Here is a 20,835-nt window from a genome sequence, read left to right as displayed (position 1 = left end):
ATTTAAAGGTTGTACAGCCAGATATTCATCACATCGTTCCAGGTATGTAATAGGGTCTTCCCCATCTAAACTCCCAAATTTTGGAAACTCTAGCTTGATAGGAGTCTTAAAATGTACAGGACGACAAGATCCATGGTCTAATATGGTGTGGCTGAAGTGTGGAGTAGACGTTGCACCCCCAGAAGGCTGGATTAATGATTTCAATTGTCCATCTCTCCGTTTCAGGCAATCCATAATTGCTTGCCCCAACTCTTGAACCTTTGTTTCTAAAGTATCTTTCACTTGGGTACACTCCTTCTTTAACATGGTAGATAACGAATTCTCGAGCTGTTGTACATCTATGGGGTGATCTTGGTACTGCTTTAGCATGTGCCCTCAATGACAGCAATCCTATTACTTTGTTCATTCAGCTGATGCTGAATGTCTTTGAAACAAACATCAGATGAATTTTCAAATGCTTCAACTCTAACTTTATGCATTCGTGTGGCCATAATCATTGTTAACAAGCTATCATCATCTTCAATTGTAGGAGGTGGAGGAGGTAACAAAGAATCATCAAAATCCCCTTCTTCTTGTTCACCAATTTTAGGTTCATTTTCCAAGTACAGGCTAGCAAGAGAATGAATAAGGTCTTGAATAGGCTCTCGATGTGTAGTGAAAGGCTCTGAAGAATAATCAGGTAACAAAGAATCATCACCCTCTGTCTCTTTAGCCAAGGCAGCCATTTTGAAGCTACTAAAGCTCTTCAAATAATGTCAACTTTAGAATGCTAAAATAGAGTGTAATGTTAGGACTTTTGAAATTATGGCCTCATAGACAAATTAACAAAAACATGACTCAAAGAAAGCAGAATGAATCTCTCAAGAATTCAATCAGATTTTGTCTTTTGTTCGGGCGCCAAATATGCAACAACTACTTTTTTCTTTAAGCTACATTAAAGAAATTGAGAGACCATAAAACAACTTTCAGAGATTCAAGTGTATTTAGAATAAATGTATATGACAACAGGTATGAATAATTATTGTTACACACTGGGGATATGAAATGATCAGCAGTCAACTCATTAATGATCACTTTTCGACAGAAATAAGCATTTGATAAGTGTCTTTCTCATTGAATCCAGTATTTATAGCAAGCAAAAAAGATACCATCAGTCCTTAAGTGAATCACATAAAAGATCAATTTCAGCAAACAGTTCATCAATGGTTGGCCACGGAATCAGTAGGAAAGTGGATGGAAAAAGTCTGCGTATATGAGGATGGATTGTCCAGGTCCTGTTTTGATGACTTAAAGTGTATACCAAAAACCCTCTGCATATAAACAAACATACAATCAAAACCTTGCCAACACCACACAAAACATATGTACAAAACCGAAATATATACAAAAAAACAGGCCTACTTACATCTGAGGTATAAGAACAAAAATGTTCCTGAAATAAGGGCATCAACAAACAACAGTGCAGTGAAGAAGCCTTTCCATGTGCTAGGCACCATACTTCCTGCCTACTGCTTCTTCTCTACCTCCTTTTAAGCAGATTGGAGACTTACTACCTAGATCGCCCTCTAATGGGTGAGATAGCTACTACAGGTAGAATTTTCAAATAGTAACAGGAAAACTGTTACAAAATCACAAAAAGAAAAATCGATTTAAAGACCATAAGTCTGACGCAGAATACACTGAACTGAGGCCAGTTTTACTCATTAAAACACTCAGAACTCACTGTGAGAGAGATGGAGAAAATGAATATACACAAGCGCTGTGGTAAAATCAGATTCTCAACACATCACCATTATAATAATGACTTGTGCTTAAATGGAACAGTTTTATGACAGAGGTGTGTGGCATGACAGCAGAGCACTCATTACATCCTTATTTTCCCTGATAGAAAATACTTTCCTCCGCTCACATACTCTGGTGAAGACATACAGAAGATACAGCCTGTAGAGTAGAACAATCCTGTTTATGAAGAGCAAGTCATTCACTATCAGTTCATGTAGAGGGAGGGGGACACATTTAGTCTTTATTCATTTTGATAAATCACTTTATTTATTATCAAAAGACCTCTTCAGTTTGGCCGACTGTAAAACAAAAGTTGTAATGGCAACTCATTTAAACAGCACAGCCTACGTCTAGCCTCATGTAGAGCCAGAATGAGTTTAAACAGATTCTCATTAAACTGAAGCTCCTCTCATTCTGAACACATATCATTATGTTCTGTAATAGTGGTGCATATTGATCAGGTAATTCTGCAGCTCATAGATCTGCTCCACTGACAGAAGCTGCCTATTAATTTTCACAGGATTATAATCAATGTGCACCAGGACAAAGCGGCTTTCATCACACAATAGGACTAGAGACAGCAAATCCTGCAAATCCATGATGTTTATTGAAGATGGAGGATGACATGTAGATTAGCAAAGTATTGCACACAAGTAGAATTAAGAAAGCCAGCACTACAGAAAAAGTGCAGCTGAACCACTAAAAAGAACATTAAAATGTGCCAAAATACCTCCTTGAAAGCCACACACACACACACACACACCATTTTTGATCTGATTGATCAGTTCTTTAGCAGAAATGTATAGAAGTTTCACTGCTCAACTAAAATTGTCACGGAACAGAATCAACAGAGAGGTTTGTGCAGTTCAACACGGCCGGGAGCGAGAGAGAGCCGATCGGTCCGTGCCCACCACAGCGATGCGAGAACGTTCGAGGTTACTAAAGTAACCCGGAAGCACTATAAGTGGATTTGATTTGTAAAATCCACGCATTGGGAGGATTCGGATCAGAAGCCGCTTGTCTGGAGAGTATTGAACGGGCCAATGAATGAAATTAATTGGCAGCGTAAGCTTGCGCAGGTGTGCGACATCTGCAATTATCTCAGCATATAAGCACACCTGAAGCCAGCAGACGCCATCCTTTTAAGCTGAAGAGACTTTCAAACAGCTAAGGGACAGTCATTATGGCGACGGAGTATAGTGCTTCCGTTCCCCTCCTCGGGGAACGAAGGGTTACTTTAGTAACCTCGAACGTTCCCCTTCGGGGGGAACTTCAGCACTATAAGTGGATTTGATTTGTAAAATCCACGCATTGGGAGCCCATTGAAAGCGCCATAATGACTGCACCTTACCAACACCCCCGATGAGGAGATAGTCAAGCAAGCGTGACGCACCCACATCATGGGGGGCGCGGTCCTCCAACGTGTCCCTGGCCCTAATTTATCCTACTTCAACAGAAGTTTTACAGATTTAGATATATTTTTTGGGAAGTCGTGAGCATCTAGATAATTCTAGGAAATACGACAGTACGTTGGGAAGCGTGCAATCCCGATAGGGAGGACGCTGCGGAGGCCATCCGTTACCCAAGGGGGGGATAGATGGCAGAATTTACATATGGACTAGCCCTAAAAAGGGGAAGTACGCATAGCAAAGGAGTGGTTAGCGGAGAGGGAAGACACGGGTCCGCCCAGGGGGGGGACTTAACCGTGGCGGAATAAGCATATGGGATCGCCTAGTGGGGATCACGCATAGCAGGCACCTATACCCAAAACGCGGGCTGACCAGCGGGCAGACCTACAACGTAGTGGGCCAGCAAGTGACTCCTCCGCTGAGTCAGTGCTGGGGGCCACGGAGGAATCTGCAGGGCTCACCTGACGGGGAACTTTACTGACAGATAAAAAAGGCGCACGTACCTCCGTGTTAGGGAGAATGGCGCAGCAAGCGTGTTTCAACACCCTACCGAGTTGTCTCCTCAATCACCAAAGGGTTACCTAATACCCTTGAGGAAACCGGCTCCACTCGCAGATTGTAAAACCTTGCAAATGTGTTGGGTGTCGCCCAGCCCGCAGCTCTACAGATGTCTGTTAGAGAGGCGCCGCGTGCACGCGCCCAAGAGGATGCAACGCTCCGAGTGGAGTGTGCACGAACTCCCGGGGGACACGGCTGACCTCGACTCGAATAAGCGAGTGAAATGGCATCCACAATCCAGTGGGATAATCTTTGTTTTGATACGGCACTTCCCTGCTGCCGACCGCCATAACAGACAAAGAGCTGCTCAGATGATCTAAAATTCTGAGTACGGTCCACATAAATGCGCAGAGCGCGAACTGGACAAAGTAAAGAAAGGGCTGGGTCTGCCTCCTCCGGGGGCAGCGCTTGCAGGTTCACTACCTGATCTCTAAAGGGGGTGGTAGGAACCTTGGGCACATAACCGGGGCGGGGTCTCAGGTTGACGTGAGAGTAATCCGGCCCGAATTCCAGGCACGAGTCACTGACCGAAAATGCCTCCAGGTCCCCGACCCTCTTGATGGAGGCCAACGCAACCAGCAGAGCTGTCTTCAGGGACAGAAATCTTAGAGATACTGATTCGAGTGGCTCAAAGGGATCGGATCGCAGACTCGTAAGAACGAGGGCGAGATCCCAAGAGGGCATGAGAGGGGGGCGAGATGGATTAATTCGCCTAGCACCCCTAAGGAACTGGATGACCAGGTTATGCTTTCCCACGGTGCCGCCAGCTACCGCGCTATGATAAGCGGAGATGGCGGCCACGTAAACCTTGAGAGTGGAGGGCGACAGCCTGCTGTCCAACTTCTCTTGAAGGAAAGAGAGCACAACACTAATCTGGCAATTTCGGGGGTCTTCTCTGCGAGAGACGCACCATTCAGTGAATAGACTCCACTTCAGGGCGTAGGCGCGCCTCGTGGAGGGGGCTCTAGCCTGAGTGATGGTATTAACCACCGCAGTCGGTAGGTTACCTAAGTCTTCCTCGCGTCTAGGGACCACACGTGGAGGTTCCAAAGATCGGGGCGAGGGTGCCAGATGGTGCCCTGTCCCTGAGAGAGTAGGTCCTCTCTCAAAGGGATCCGCCAGGGGAGGGCCGTCGCGAGGAGTGAGAGCTCTGATATCCAGGTCCGGTTGGGCCAAAGGGGCGCAACTAGCAGAACCTGTTCCTCGTCCTCCCTGACCTTGCACAGAAACTGCGCGAGCAGGCTCACTGGGGGAAACGCATACTTGCGCATGCCCCGAGGCCAGCTGTGGGCCAGTGCATCCGTGCCGAGAGAGCCCTCGGTCAGGGAAAAAAACAACTGGCAGTGAGCGTTCTCGGGGGAAGCAAACAGATCGATCTGGGCCTCCCCGAATCGCGCCCATATCAGCTGAACAGACTCGGGGTGGAGTCTCCATTCTCCAGGACGTAACAGCTGTCGTGAGAGCGCATCGGCTGCACGATTGAGCGTGCCTGGGACGTGAATGGCGCGCAGCGAATTCAGCCGCGGGTGACTCCAGAGGAGCAGACGGCGGGCGAGCTGAGACATGCGGCGAGAGCGCATACCCCCCATGCGGTTGATCTACGCCGCCGCCGCCATACTGTCCGTCCTGACCAGCACGTGTTGCCGCTCCAGCACCGGTAAAAAGCGGTGGAGAGCGAGGAACACTGCCAACAGGTCTAGGCGATTGATATGCCAATGCAGCTGGGCACCCTTCCAGAGGCCCGCAGCCGCATGCCCGCGACACACGGCCCCCCAACCCGTGTTGGAAGCGTCTGTTGAAACAACAACATGGCTGGACGCCTGTCCTAGAGGCACACCGGCCTGTAGGAACGAGGGGTCGTTCCAAGGGCTGAGGGCGCGGCGACACAGCGCAGTAACCGAGACCCGGTGTGTGCCCGCGTGCCATGCGCGTCTGGGGACCCGATCGTGAAGCCAGTGCTGAAGTGGTCTCATATGGAGCAACCCGAGCGGCGTGACGGCGGCTGCGGATGCCATATGCCCCAGGAGCCTCTGAAAGAACTTCAGTGGGACCACTAGTTTGCTGTCGAGCTCCCTCAGACAGTTCAGCAACAGGCGAGCGCGTTCCTCGGAGAGGTGCGCTACCATGGTGATCGAGTCCAGCTCCATCCCGAGAAAAGAAATCCTCTGCACGGGGGCGAGTTTGCTCTTTTCTCGGTTGACCTGAAGCCCCAGTAGGCGGAGATGCCGAAGCACCTTGTCCCTGTGCATAATCAATTGCTCCCGCGAGTGGGCTAAAATCAGCCAGTCGTCTATATAATTGAGCATGCGAATGCCCGCGAGCCGAAGGGGCGCTAGGGCACCCTCCGCGAGTTTGGTGAAGACCCGCGGAGACAAAGAGAGCCCGAAGGGGAGGACCTTGTACTGCCACGCTCGACCCTCGAACGCAAACCGCAGAAATTGGCGGTGGCGTGGAAGAATGGAGACATGGAAATACGCGTCCTTCAGGTCTATGGCTGCAAACCAATCCCGAGGACGAACGCATTGGAGAATGCGCCTCTGCGTGAGCATTCTGAACGGCAGCCTGTGCAGACAGCGGTTCAAAACGCGCAGATCTAGGATTGGCCGTGACCCACCGCTCTTTTTGGGTACGATGAAGTATGGGCTGTAAAACCCACTCTCCATCTCGGCTGGAGGAACCGGCTCGATTGCACCCTTCGCCAGGAGGGCAGCAATCTCCTCTCGCAAGACAGGGGCGGACAGGGGGTTGACCCTGGAGAAATACACGCCCGTAAACTTGGGGGGCCGTTTCGCGAACTGAATCGCGTAACCGAGTCTGATTGTGCGTATGAGCCACCGCGAGGGGCTGGCCCGCGCTAACCAGGCAGGCAGAGCCCTCGCTAATGGAGTCATCGCTACAATCACTGACGTACCAGCGGTGGGGCAGCGCGGAGTGGGTGTGCTGATCCGGGAAGCACGAGGGTCCCGCGGAAGAGCTGGAGGAGAGCGATTCGCTCTGGCTCCACACCCTGACTCCGGAGAGGGGGCTGGAGGGCTGAGGGAAGGGAGACCGTCCCCCCAGCGCTCGTGAGCCACTGGCGAAGCACGTAGAGTCTGCGAGCCGGAAGGCAGCGCGTCCCGGACTGGCAGAACTCGTGCAGTCACATCCGGGGAAGGGAAAAAGTGCTCTTTTACTGATGTTTTGGTGGCACTGAAAAGTACCGTTGTTATCGGGGCCCCGCCCTCCAGCGGGGAAAGAGCAAGTTTCCTCTTCTCCGGATGGCCTGTCTCAGGGACGCTTCGCGGTCCGTTTACCGGACTTAACGGCGCCCTGGGCAGGAGGGGCTGCCTGCTTTCGAGGTGAACGCCGCGCCCCCTTGGCCGGAGGCGCAGGCGGGGGCGGGGCAGCACTCGTTGGCGGGCGCCCTCGGCGAGGAACAGCGGAGGTGGATGGCTCGGCGGGCGGAGCGGGCTTACGGCCACGCCGATAGATGACATTGCCCATCGCATCCGACTGCTCTTTCACCGCCTTGAATTCCTGGGTGAATTCACCGACGGTGTCGCCGAACAGGCCAGCCTGGGATATGGGCGAGTCAAGAAAGCGAACTTTGTCAACGTCGCGCATATCGGCCAGGTTTAGCCAGAGGTGGCGTTCCTGAACCACAAGTGTGGACATCGTCCTCCCCAGCGCACACGCGGCGGACTTAGTAGTCCGAAGAGCATAGTCGGTCGCGGTGCGCAGCTCATGTAATAAGCTTGGGTTGGACCCGCCCTCGTGCAGCTCGGCCAGCGCCTGCGCTTGGTAGCGCTGGTAGGTGGCCATCGCGTGCAAAGCAGAAGCAGCCTGGCCCGCAGCCTTATAAGCTCTGGCTCCGAGGGAAGCAGACAACCTACAGGCTTTGGACGGGAGGCGGGGCAAACCCCGCCACGTAGAGGCGCCGCGCGGACAAAGATTGACCGCGATAGCGCGCTCCACTGACGGGATCGCCTCATACCCCCTGGCAGCTCCGCCGTCAAGGGCGGTGAGGGCTGAGGCACTCGCAGCACGGGCAGAGAAAGGTGCCCTCCAAGACTGCGTGAGCCTACTGTGCACTTCCGGGAAGAAGGGGACGAGAGGCTTCGAAGGCTTCGCCTTCTGGTCCTCTACGTAGCACCCATCTAGTCGGTCCGGCCGCGGAGCTGGGGGATAAACCATCTCCAACCCCACGGCCGAAGCAGCCCGGGAAAGCACGGCTAACATGTCCGCTTCAGGATCCGATTTGACAGCGCTCACCTGCCCGGAGGGGGCGAGCGGGTCCGGATCTTCATCGGACAGTGAAAGCCCACCCTCCGATGCCGCGGAGGACATCTGATCTCCGGTGTCAGCGAGTGTGAGAGCTACCATCTGGTTAGACGGATCACTCTCACCACCCGAAGCTTGAATGGAGCGCCGTGAGGAGCGAGAGGTCCGCGAGCCCGTGGGCGGCGGATTATCTCCCGCTGAAACCCTCAGATCTGCCCGAGCGCCCGCTGCTTTTTTAGAACAGGAGGCAACTGGGGTGGCTCGCTCTCTTGCGAAAGTTAGCCGCGATCTTAGCTGTGCAACGGTCATGGCATCGCAATGACGACATGAACCGCCCGCGAGCACCGCATTAACATGCTGGACCCCCAAACATGCAATGCAGTGATCGTGTCCATCATCCGGAGCCAGGAAACCCCCGCATCCGGAAACGCACAGTCGGAGCGCCATCCTGAAAAGGACGTGCTGCACGACTGTGTTGCTCTTTTAGGAAAGTTGCAACTATACGCACCGCTCTGGAGGACCGGACCCAAAGAACCGCAGGCAAGGGAGTAACCCAGCTCGACCGTCTGCCACCGCGAAGACCCACTCTGGACCGGGAGACACACTCGTTCGCTCTGAAGTGCTGATCAGCAAGAGGAACCCTCATCGACTCACTCAGAAAGGATCTGAAGCGAAAAGGATGGCGTCTGCTGGCTTCAGGTGTGCTTATATGCTGAGATAATTGCAGATGTCGCACACCTGCGCAAGCTTACGCTGCCAATTAATTTCATTCATTGGCCCGTTCAATACTCTCCAGACAAGCGGCTTCTGATCCGAATCCTCCCAATGCGTGGATTTTACAAATCAAATCCACTTATAGTGCTGAAGTTCCCCCCGAAAGGGGAACCACTGACCTCCAGGTGCTGATGGTCAGAGCACAGTCAACAGGTGAGCAACAAGCTGCAGCATTCTCAACATGAAACGATGAACACAGGAGGGTGATTTACGAGGAGACTTAACGAGACAAGACAAATGATGAACAAACTACACGGAGAACAAATGCAAAGAGTAACAATAATCTGACAACAGAGGGAGAAAATAGGGAGGTAGATATAGGAGTGTCAATAATGACAAAGCAAGAACAGGTGACTGCTGATCAGCGCTCGCGTTGATTGCAAGCGCTGACAGCTGGTAGGAGAACACAGAGGGAAAAGATTGACAATCAACAAACCAGATTCATGACAAAAATGCTGAAACTGTAGTGTTAATATGAGATATAATATCACGGTTAATGTGAGAACTGCCCCAGTGCACTGACATATTTAACAGGTTTGGATTAATATCTGGAGACTAGAAGAGGAGGTAAGTAGACTACAGAGTATCTGTTTTTAAAATGAATCTTCAAAACTGTTACAATAAAATGCCAATTAGTTACGAATGAGAGGAGTTTCAGTATAATAATAACAATCCAGCATTACACAATGCTACATGCAGTCTATATTGTATTAACAAATTGCCATTAAAACCTTAATTTTATAGTAGGCTGAACTGAAGAGTTATTTTACAAAAAACATTTAATTAGACTCAAATATAGTTATTTTAAACTCATTTAAAAAAACTCATTTAAAATGTGCACTCCTCTCTTAACATTAATGTATACTATTAATTCATACTGTATCTTCTGTATGTCCAACCCCATAACCCTCACAGAAAAGATTAGTTTGTGAAACAATCAAGGGTAAAGGGACAAGGCCAGTGATGCTCCACATACTTGAGTTTGTCCAGTGTGTAGTTTGGATCCTCCAGTTGTTCAGAGAGCAGCTTGACTCCTGAATCTCCTGGATGATTGTAGCTCAGATCCAGCTCTCCCAGGTGTAAGGGGTTTGAAGTCAGTGCTGAAGACAGAAAACCACAGCCTTCCTCTGTCACCATACAGCCAGACAATCTACAAACACAGCAATAGTCCACGTCACACAGTTGGACAATCACACATCTCTTTGTGTTGTAAAGATGCTGACTGCTGTTTCTGCTCATGTCAACAGCAGTGATAAACACACATCCTGATCAGCTCTCCTTATTGATCAAGCCCTGAGATCTCATAATGAGTTCTAACGGAGATGATAATGGAGCGGGCACACTCCCATCTGATGGCTGAGCACTTGGGAGCAGAAAATACCATTCATTCATTCATTTTCACTGGCCCAGCATGGAGGCAGAGGTAAAAAGGTTATGCCGGGAGAGCGCCACTCGTCAACGAACATCACAAAGAAAACCTGCCCCCAGCGCGCTAGTATCCCTCCTTATTATCGGAGTGCCCTTCGAGAGCATTGGGTTGGACCAGGTGGGCCCGCTGCCGAAATCCACCTGAGGTCATCAACACATCCTGATCATCATAGACTATGCCACCAGGTACCCCGAGGCGATTCACCTACGAGTAGTCAATGCCAAATCCATTGCAAAAGAGCTGTTTCTATTTATTAGCAGAGTAGGAATTCTCTCAGAGATATTGACTGACCAGGGCACCCCTTTCATGTCTCGGCTGATGACCGACCTCTGCCGGCTACTCCGGGTGAAACAGCTCCGCACATCTGTTTACCATCCATAGACAGATGGTTTGGTGAAGCAGATTACCCAGACCCTTAAACTGATGTAGCGCCGAGTGGTTGCAGAGGATGGACGTGACTGAGAGCTCATGCTTCCAGACGTGCTCTTTGGAATCAGGGAGGTACCTCAGGCATCTACTGGCTTTACCCCATTTGAATTATGGTTTGAGTGTCAGCCCCACAGATTGCTGGATGTGACATGGGAGCAGGAACCTGCTCGGCATGGCAGCATTATAAAGCACATAAGGGAAATGCGAGAGCGCATAGACCATGGAATGCCTCTGGTCCAAGAACATCTAGCGGCCTTCCAGCATGCTGAATTTCAGTTCCCAGGCATCCTGACAAGGGATGGGCACCATTGTGGAGAAAATTGGGCCGGTCAATTACAAGGTTCGTCAGCCGAGATGTCGATGTGAAGAGAAGATCTACCACATCAATTTCCTGAAAAAACGGTTAGCACCCTGAGAAGATCTAGTGGCCTTCACCCAAAGCTCCCGCCAATAGTGAGGATAGGAGAGCAACTGTCATTGGTTTAGAAGATTTAGCTGGAATCCCTGGTCAGTCAATTCCAGGATGTGTTCAGCGATTGCCCCAGACAGATGACTCTTGCAGCATACCAATTGGACTCCTCCTGGACAAATAGTCTGACAGTGGCCCTGCCAGGTACCAGGGTCCTGCCAACAGGCTATCGAGAAGGAAGTATCCTGGATGAAATAGTTAGAAATGATCAAACCACCTCGAAATCCCTGGTCCAGCGCAATAGTTATGGTACCGAAGCAAGACGGCACACTCCACTTTTGCAACAACTTCTGCAAGCTAAACAACATCTCTAGCTTCGAACGAATACCCCATGCCCAGAGTGTATGAGCTTGGTGGGGCCAGGTTTATTTCGGCACTAGGCTTGACAAAAGGCTATTGGCAGGTACCTCTAGCACGAGAAGATTAAAAAACTGCCTTCAGCACACCATTTGACCACTGGCATTATCGGGTCCTTCCCTTTGGATTGCACGGGGCACCCGCCACATTTCAACGACTCATAGACGTTCTACTCTAACCAGCAAACCCAAAAAGTCATTTACGTCTCACCGAAGCACGTTACCTGGGTTTCCAAGTACAGGGGTTGCAGTGGAGGCAGTCAAATGAGTGGAACGCCTGAGGAATAAAACCCAGGTACATGCATTCTTTTCTAAGATAGCTTATTCCCTGTCCGAGCTGACGAAGAAGGGGCAGCCAGAAAAGATTCAATCATCTGCTGTGGCGGAAGAAGCCTTCCGGACATTAAAGGATTCCCTAACATCGGCACTGGTCCTCCTCGTACTGGATTTTGGCTGCCACTTCCTACTCCACATGGACACTTCCGACAGGGAGGGGGGTTAACAGCCACGTCTTTAACGGATAACCACGCTCTTCTGATATGCAGTTAAATAGTTACGCTCAATAAAAAATATAGATTAAAAACTTAGCTGGAATAATATCTTTAAATACATCACTCACCAAGAAGCCACCCTTCGCGCACCCTGCCACCTTGGAGCCTTCGGATTCGACCATTGACAATGTCCTCTTATAAGGCCAACACTGACATTGCCATAGACCAGGCATGACCAATCCTGTTCCTGGAGATCGACCTTCCTGCAGATTTCAGTTGCAACCCATATCTAACACACCTGCCTGTCATTATTATTATTAATTAAAAGTGCTGTTCAGGTTCTAAGTAATTGGTAATAATAAGTGGTGTTTGATCAGGGTTGGAGCTGAACTTTGCAGAAAGGTTGATCTCCCTAGGAACTGGGTTGAGCACCACTGCCATAGACTTTCTGGGTTGTATACATTTGCTAAAAGCTTTTATATGTTCTAAATCAAATAATTGGTAAAAACATATTGTGTCAATTAATTATTTCATTAACTATAAAGGAATAGCAATGTTTTTCACGTATTGGTGCAATACTTTGTAGTGTGCAAACATAATTGCCTCTAGGAGTCGTCAATGAAAATAAAACAAACGCCAGACATGAAGTTGGCGCGGACCAATGCACATTCTCACGTTCATTTTATTGTTAGTAAATCTAATGTAAGTGTGAAAACTGGCGTACACACAGTTTTTTTGTGGGCTGCCCAATGGATAATCAGTGGACGTAATTACACTGATCGCCTGCACCTGGAGTTCGTTCACTCAAGCACTGAGAAGCCTCTCTTCGCTAACCACAACTCTGAGTCTCTTTTTCTCCCTCAGAAACCACGGACTGATTGAGACGGGCGTTCGGCGTATCATATCAGCTCGAACAGGACAAAAGGGTCAACTCTCCTACAACTTACCTGAAGCACCGCTACACTGGGACCATAGGAAGCTCACAGAAGACACCTGCACACCACACACATCTACAGCACGTTCACTATCACCAGCACCGTAAATTAAAAGCCCTTAGGGGGTGTGTTTACTTAAAACTTGTGTCTGCCTTTTCACTTCACCCTGCTACAATACACATACATTTGTATAGATATGAATATATTTATTTCTTTTACTGCCAATGGGGAATGGGGCTTCCATATTTGTTAACCTAATATGTAACTTTTTGTAGTCACCGTTGAGTGGAAAATCATTTACCTCAGTGTCTTCAGTTTACAGTGTTGACTCTTCAGTCCATCAGAGAGCTTCTTCACTCCTAAATCCTGCAGGTCATTGATACTCAGGTCCAGCTCTCTCAGCACACAGTTTGAGGATTGTAGAGCTGAAGACAAACTCTCACAGCACTGAACAGTGAGATTACACATGACCAATCTGAGAAAGAAGAACAGAGATTACATTAACAGTGTGACTTTCAGTAACTCATCTGATGTAAAAATAAATAAATAAATAAATAGGAGTAAAAATTAATAAATCAGGTGTTTAAAAACAGACCTCAGTCTCTCCAGTTTACACTCTGGTTTCTTCAGTTCATCAGAGAGCTTCTTCACTCCTGAATCCTGCAGGTCATTGTTACTCAGGTCCAGTTCTCTCAGGACACATTTTGAGGATTGTAAAACTGAAGACAAACTCTCACAAGACTGACCAGTGAGATTACACATGACCAATCTGAGAAAGAAGAACACAGATTACATTAACAGTGTGACTTTGAGTAATTTGCCTAGGTGTAAGTAATATTTATAATTAGTCAATCAGATCCTTGAACTCAGACCTCAGTGTCTCCAGTTTACAGTGTTGAATCTTCAGTCCATCAGAGAGAAGCTTCACTCCTGAATCCTGCAGGTCATTGTTACTCAGGTCCAGCTCTCTCAGCACACAGTTTGAGGATTGTAGAGCTGAAGACAAACTCTCACAGGACTGAACAGTGAGATTACAGCACTGTAGCCTGTGTAGAGGACAAGAACAATATTTATGTGGTCATCTGAGACCTGATTGTTCTACAATGCTTACTTACAAAAACTATGTGTACACCAGCTTTCACCCCTATGGTCAGATGTACCAACACCAAAATGAACATAAGTATGTGTGTTCCTCAACACCAACTTCATGAGTGGTGAAATTTTGTGTTTTTGTCTGTCATGTGTTCTTTGTCTGTCAAGGCGAAATCTGAAGACAAATTTGCATACGCGAATCTGAAACATTTCCATTCAATAAATGTGCAAATAATATATGATGCTTAAATGTGATTGGGAAGCTAAAATGCCAGTGGCACTGCCTTGATACGAGCGGAGGGGTGCTGCTAAATTACCCTAACAAAGTGTTTCTCTAATACACCTGTGTCTCCCACAGATACGGATACTACTCTAGACAGTAAAGTGTTGCCCACAATTAAGGCAACTCTCTCCTCAAAGGGTGTTAGTTTAGCATCCTCTGTTCCCCAGCCCGTTCGCTCCACACTTTGATGGTGTGCCGCTGTTTTCCTCTGAACCTGCACCTTTACATCAGACCATTTCTTTTTTAATTTACTCACAGTGAGATGTTTAGACCCCACTGCTTTACCCGCGTCAGCTAAACTCTCCCACTCTATTTTTTTTCTTTTGTTATTAATTCAGGAGGACAAACTTGCAAATAATACAGTTTTCTCCAGTCTACCACCGATAGGAGCACCTCCAGTTCACATGACTGTGGACACACTATACTACACACAGATCTGTCCAAACTGCTTACAAAAGCATTATAGGTGCCCTTTAAAGGAATAATTCACCCAAACATTTACTTAGACTCAAGTAGTTCCAAACCTTTATGAGCTTCTTTATTCTGTTGAACATAAAAGATTTTTAAGATGAAAACCATTAGCCTTTGACCTCATTAGAAGGGAAAACAAATACTATTTAAGTCAATGATAACAGGTTTCCATCTTTCTTCAAAATATTTTGTTTTATGTTCAACAGGATAAAGAAACTTTCAGAAAGGTTTATAACCTCTTGAGGGAGAGTAAATTAGTAAATTTACATTGTTGGGGTAAACTATTATTTAATATTAGCAAATGTCTATTTCTTAGATGAGAGGACTTACAGATCTGAAACAAGACTTACAGAGCTCTTTTGGAGGATTTGATGACTGCTGATAGTCTGATGAGACACTCGTCTGATCTCTGGAATTTCTGAAGCTCAAACTCCTCCAGCTCCTCCTCTGAGGTCAACAACACAAAGACCAGAGCAGACCACTGGGCAGGTGAAAGGTCAGCAGATGACAGACTTCCACTACTGAGGTGAGACTGAATCTCTTTCACCAGAGTTTGGTCATTCAGTTCATTCAGACAGTAGAACAGATTGATGGATCTCTCTGGAGACAGATTCTCTTCAAGTTTCTGCTTGATGTAGGCAATTATTTTCTTTTTGCTCTGGTCTCTGTCATCTTGCTGTGTCAACAGGCCTCGTAAGAGCTGTCGATTAGACTGGAGTGACAGACCAAGAAGGAAGCGAAGATAAAGATCCAGATGTCCATTCTCACTTTCCAGAGCCTTGTCCACTGCAGTCTTCAGCAAATCAATCATGGACACATTTCTGCTTTTTTCTGCTTGTGTCTTGTCACTGTCTAGAATCAGATGATGATAAAGGGCTGCAATGAACTCCTGAATGCTCAAGTGAAAAAAACAGTACATGGTACCAAGAATGATTCCCGTGTCCTCCTTAAAGATCTGGGTACACATGCCTGAGTACACCGATGCCTTATAGACGTCAATGCCACAGTCTTTCAGATCGCTCTCATAGAAGATCACATTGTTTCTTTCCAGCTGCTGGAAGGCCAGTTTCCCCAGTGAAAGGATGAGCTTTGGATCCCAGGAGACATGTGCTGTGTTTTCTCCATCATACTTTCTTCTGCTCTGCTGGATCTGAAAGCGGAGAAAGTGTGTGTACATCTGTGTCAGAGTCTTGGGAGATTCCTGCAGTGTCTCAGCATGAGCCCTGTGTTTCAGTTTTAGTATGTTCTGGAGAACAGTGGCTGAAATCCAGCAGAAGACTGGGATGTGGCACATAATAAAGAGACTCTTTGACTGTTTAATGTGATCAATGATTTCTCTGGCCTGATTCTGATCTGTGAGTCTCTTTCTGAAGTACTCCTCCTTTTGGGCATCATTAAATCCTCGTATGTCTGTCAGCCGGTCGATACAGTCAGCAGGAATCTTACTGGCAGCCGCTGGTCTGCTGGTGATCCAGATGAGAGCAGAAGGAAGCAGATTTCCCTTGATGAGGTTCGTCAGGAGAACATCCAGAGAGACTGCTGAAGATACATCACCACACGTCTCATTACCAGCAAAGTTCAGAGGAAGACGACATTCATCCAATCCATCAAGGATGAACAGGACTTTGAATCGTGTGCTTCTTGTAAGGTTCAGTCCTTTAGTCTCTGGGAAAAACTGAGTTATGAGGTCTTTTAAACTTTGTCTTTCTTTCTCCTTTAAGTTCATCTCTCTGAATGGAAGAGGAAATATGAAGCTGATGTCTTGATTTTCTTCTCCTTCAGCCCAATCCAGAACAAACTTTTGCACAGAGACTGATTTCCCGATGCCAGCAACTCCTTTTGTCAGGACAGTTCTGATCCGCTCGTCTTGTTCAGCTGCTACAAACAAATGTTTGCATTCAACCTGAATCTCTAGTGACTGAGTACGTCTGGAAGCAGCTTCAATCTGTCTGATCTCATGTTCAGTGTTGACCTGTTCACTCGCACCCTGAGTGATATAGAGATCTGTGTAGATGTTATTCAGAAGTGTGGAGTCTCCTTGGTGAGCAATTCCTTCAAACACACTTTGATATTTCTTCTTCAGGCTATTTTTAAGCTGCTTAATGAAGAACAGCTCGTCTAAACACAGGAGCAAAGAAACAAAGAGATTTAGTCTCGACTTATTTGTAAGTATCAGTCTGACAGATCGCCATGAGTAGGGCCAGACAGAACTTTCAGACATTTTTTGCTGTTTCTGTGGAGGATTTTGTAAAATATCTGCAGATAACTGTGGAATGATTTTGGGAATATCATACTTTGGGATTATCATAAATAAAAACTAAATAAATAAAATAATAAATGAAAAATATCACCTTTTTAACTTGTAAAATAATAATATTTAATAATATGTAATGATTACAATACAAATCAAATTAGATCCACTTAGTTGCTAAACAAAGTAAGTCTCTCATATAACAGATCTAAAGGACAGAAAATATGACTTTACCAACTGTACTGTAAATAAATCAAATGAAGATTTTCATATTAGTCAACAATATCACTGAAATTGAATAAAAACTGAATAAATAAAAATGCGCACAAGTAAATAAATAGACTTAATGATGGGCTAAAAATCTGTGTAAATCTGCAGGTTTCGTGTGGGTATGTCCATGAGTCTCTTACCCTGGAGAGTGTCAGCAGCTTGATCTTGCTTCATCTCTCTCAGGAAGAAGAGTGTGAGATCAAGAGCTGCTTCTGTGATTCTGCTTCTGTTCTCATTAAACTCCTTTACAAACTCTTGACTGTTTTCTGCTTGTAAGATTTTCTTAAATTTCTCCAGTTCATTCTTTAGAAATCTGATCATTTTACTCTCAAGATTCTATGATTAAAGAAACGAGAAGAACAACATTTAACCAAAACATCGGGTAACACTTTATAATAACTACACACTATGAATCATTTACTAAGCATTAGCATCTAGTAAATTCATTATTTGTTAAGCATTAACTCTACATTAATAAATGTTAGTAAGCAGTTTATAACTGCAGCTACAAATGTTCTACTCTTGATTTACAACCACATTTATAATGTGCTTTATAATTGTATTTTCATGCGTAGTTAATGATTTATATTTCATTACTAAATTAAGTTTCGCATTATTTACAACCCATTTGTATTTAAGAGTAGTTGGTGGTTATTTTAATTTTTCAGAATGAGTTAGTAAATGATTAATAAACTACTGAAATCAGCGTTTACAAGTCTTATTATTCAGACATATATTAATAGTTAAATTAAATGTTGGTAAATGTTTTATTAACTCAATTTCATGCAGTTATGTGAGCTAATTTAAAGTGAGGACTATTTGTGCTTTATAAATATCTTATAAATGACCATTAAAGGCTAAGAATCAAATGAATAATACATCTGCAATCTTATCTAAAAAGTAAAATTACTGTAAAGTTTAAACACTGCTGAATAACAGGAGTGACAAAACATGACATCAAATTGGGAAAAACAACAACAATATAATAATTTAACAATACATTAGGAAGCAATGTTTCAACAGCACAGTAATTTTATTTTAGATAAGTATGCAAAGATTTTTTTGAAGTACAGCTTCATTTGTGTGTTTTCAAATGAATAGAAATTAATAAAGTCGTTTATTTTCTTTTTTCCTGTTTAGAATTTAACTGACTCTTTAACAGTCATTTATAAGGGATATATAAAGCATAACTAGTCTTCACTTCATAAAACTGGATGAAGTTGAGATAATAAAGCATTTATTACCATAAAAATTAACTATTAATATATGCCTGAATAATCAGATGTAAATGTCAATTTGAATAATTTATAAATCATTCACTAACTAATTCTAAATGATCTTTAAAACAAATAACTACTGTTAAATAACTGGTTTGTAAATAATGCAATACTTAATTTAGTAATGAAAAATAAATCATTAACAAAGTATGAAAGAACAAGTATTAGGCACATTATAAATCTGGTTGTAAATCAAGTGTTGAGCATTTGTAGCAGCAGTTATAAACTGTTTACTTATGTTATTAATGTAGAGTTAATGCTTAATAGAAAATGAATTCACTATTTGCTAATGATTAATAAATGATTCATAGTGTGAAGTTATTATAAAGTGTTACCAAACATTCATTTGCAACTACTGAACAATTAAAAATACATTATAATACATCATACTACAGGATTGTGCTTTATTTTATTGGCTGATCAACAATCTAGGGTGTGCACTTATTCTCAGATGAAGTAGATTCAGATGGGCATTGAGCACATTTATAATTCCTGAATTATTTTAATTATTTCACAGCTACAGAAGCCAAAAGTCACATAAAAACACAACAGAAGGTTTTGGATTTGTAAGATAAGGATTTGTAATGCTTGGTCTTATAAACAGGAGCTGTTTGAGGACAAAAAGCTGTCAAATGTATGTAATACAACATCTGAACAGTGGCTTTAAGAGTGGAAACATCAGCATCTCAAAGAGCATGTTTTTTGTGTGTTTAAAATAACTTAAAATGTGTGTGTTTAAACTTTTAATAGACACCTAAACATTGATGTTTTGGCTAAAACAAGGCTTACATTTATCTGTCAGTGAAATTATAGTAGACATGAAAGAATAGCCCAAAACTAGACTACATAGTGAAATCTGTCTAATCTTTGTATTGATAGTCTAGATTTGGACTTCTGTTAAAGTTTCACCAAAAGCTTAAGCTTGGCCATTAGTCAAGCCATCCTCAATTGGACATCTATTAAACAACAATGACTTGGTGGGATATGCAGAATAATTGACTAATTCGTTCCTTTATTAAAAAAAAATATAGCTTTATTTTTAGGAAAATAAAGCACACAGAGGTGTAAAGGAGACTCCACGAGAATCACAGTTGTGCATTATTTTATAATAATTCAATGAACTGGAGTCAAAGATTACTTAAAAATTAATTGCACTACATTTTAATTAAGCTATATATTTTTAAATAACTATGTTAGTTTAATTTGTTTATAATAAATGAGATTTTTCACACCTGGAAGATCAACTGGAGATTGTCTTTGAAACTCTTGTGTCTCCTGTGAGTCTCGTCTCCTGAATCTGCTAACTCATATTCATCACTGTTAACAGATAAAACTACTGTAATAATACATTTAGAGGCAAACAAACACAGACAAATCTTACAAACACAGAAAATAATACATGTAGTGCTCATAATGAGACAGTGGACAGATTTGTTACTTGAGTTTTCTGTTACATTAAGCTGAGAAATCACAGACAATTGTCTCTGTCATTACAAAGATCTGTCAATCACAAAGTCATAATTAGAAAGTAGCTTTGAAAGAAATATTTAATTTACAGTTCATTATTACACAAACTTTTAGCTACAAAACGACACAGCTACATTTACCTTCAAAAGCTTCACCTTTATTTAGATATATTTTCACAACAGTTTAGTTATAAACTTTTTCAAAACATCTTTCATGCTCCACAAATGAAACAATCGACAGAAATCTGATATTAATATTCACTGAAAGATCCTCTGAATAAGAAGCCAGGTGTCAGTAAATGTCTTAATGAATCACCAAAGTTATTTGATTAATTCAAACAACTGATTTATTTAGGAATTAATCTCTCTACTGAATTGATGGTTTACACAAAACAGTCCATGTGTGAGCAATAATGTAAAACACACAATACCGTTTGGCAGATGATGGTGTTTCCCCACTGAACACTGGTGGATGATCTTTTGACCGGTCACTCTTCAGAGACAAAGAGCTGGACACACATGATCCTGATCTCACACTGAACACACCAGAGGAATAAACTGCAGGACAAACTTCAGTCTCTTTTACAGGAGTTTATCAGACAAAAAGGAGTTTGTTCAGTTTAACTAAGAGCAAACTAATTATTGGCTTAAACATAGAAACAAAACATTAATATAATCTCTAGGTAGAAAAGACAAAAAATAAATAAAATTCCCTTCACTGAACTACACACTAAGTTTAACATGTATATCTGTTTTAATCTGTGTGTATTGTTCAAATGTAGCACCCTTTTGTTATGTTTGTGGCTGTTTTTACCCCAATGACTTCATATAAT

At 44.3% G+C, this 20,835-nt stretch overlaps 2 protein-coding genes across 2 annotated transcripts in view; one reads left to right on the top strand and one right to left on the bottom strand.

The window, feature by feature from the left end:
• LOC101887036 (uncharacterized) overlaps nt 1-20,835 on the top strand; it is a 491,406-nt gene that overhangs the window by 218,984 nt on the left and 251,587 nt on the right. The gene's annotated exons all lie outside the window — the stretch shown is intronic.
• LOC110439446 (protein NLRC3-like) overlaps nt 1-20,835 on the bottom strand; it is a 35,517-nt gene that overhangs the window by 13,449 nt on the left and 1,233 nt on the right. Inside the window, exons 3-10 of the mRNA XM_068219815.2 lie at nt 20,434-20,538; nt 19,769-19,853; nt 17,400-17,595; nt 15,089-16,856; nt 13,765-13,938; nt 13,488-13,661; nt 13,194-13,367; nt 9,760-9,933 (exon numbers count right to left, since the gene is read on the bottom strand). Coding sequence (XP_068075916.1) covers nt 9,760-9,933; nt 13,194-13,367; nt 13,488-13,661; nt 13,765-13,938; nt 15,089-16,856; nt 17,400-17,595; nt 19,769-19,853; nt 20,434-20,538 — 2,850 coding nt within the window. The remainder of the gene's footprint in view (nt 1-9,759; nt 9,934-13,193; nt 13,368-13,487; nt 13,662-13,764; nt 13,939-15,088; nt 16,857-17,399; nt 17,596-19,768; nt 19,854-20,433; nt 20,539-20,835) is intronic.

Source organism: Danio rerio, chromosome 4 (assembly GCF_049306965.1).
Source record: "Danio rerio strain Tuebingen ecotype United States chromosome 4, GRCz12tu, whole genome shotgun sequence".
Taxonomy (NCBI): Eukaryota; Metazoa; Chordata; class Actinopteri; order Cypriniformes; family Danionidae; genus Danio; species Danio rerio.
This window is presented reverse-complemented; position numbering and strand designations above follow the sequence as displayed.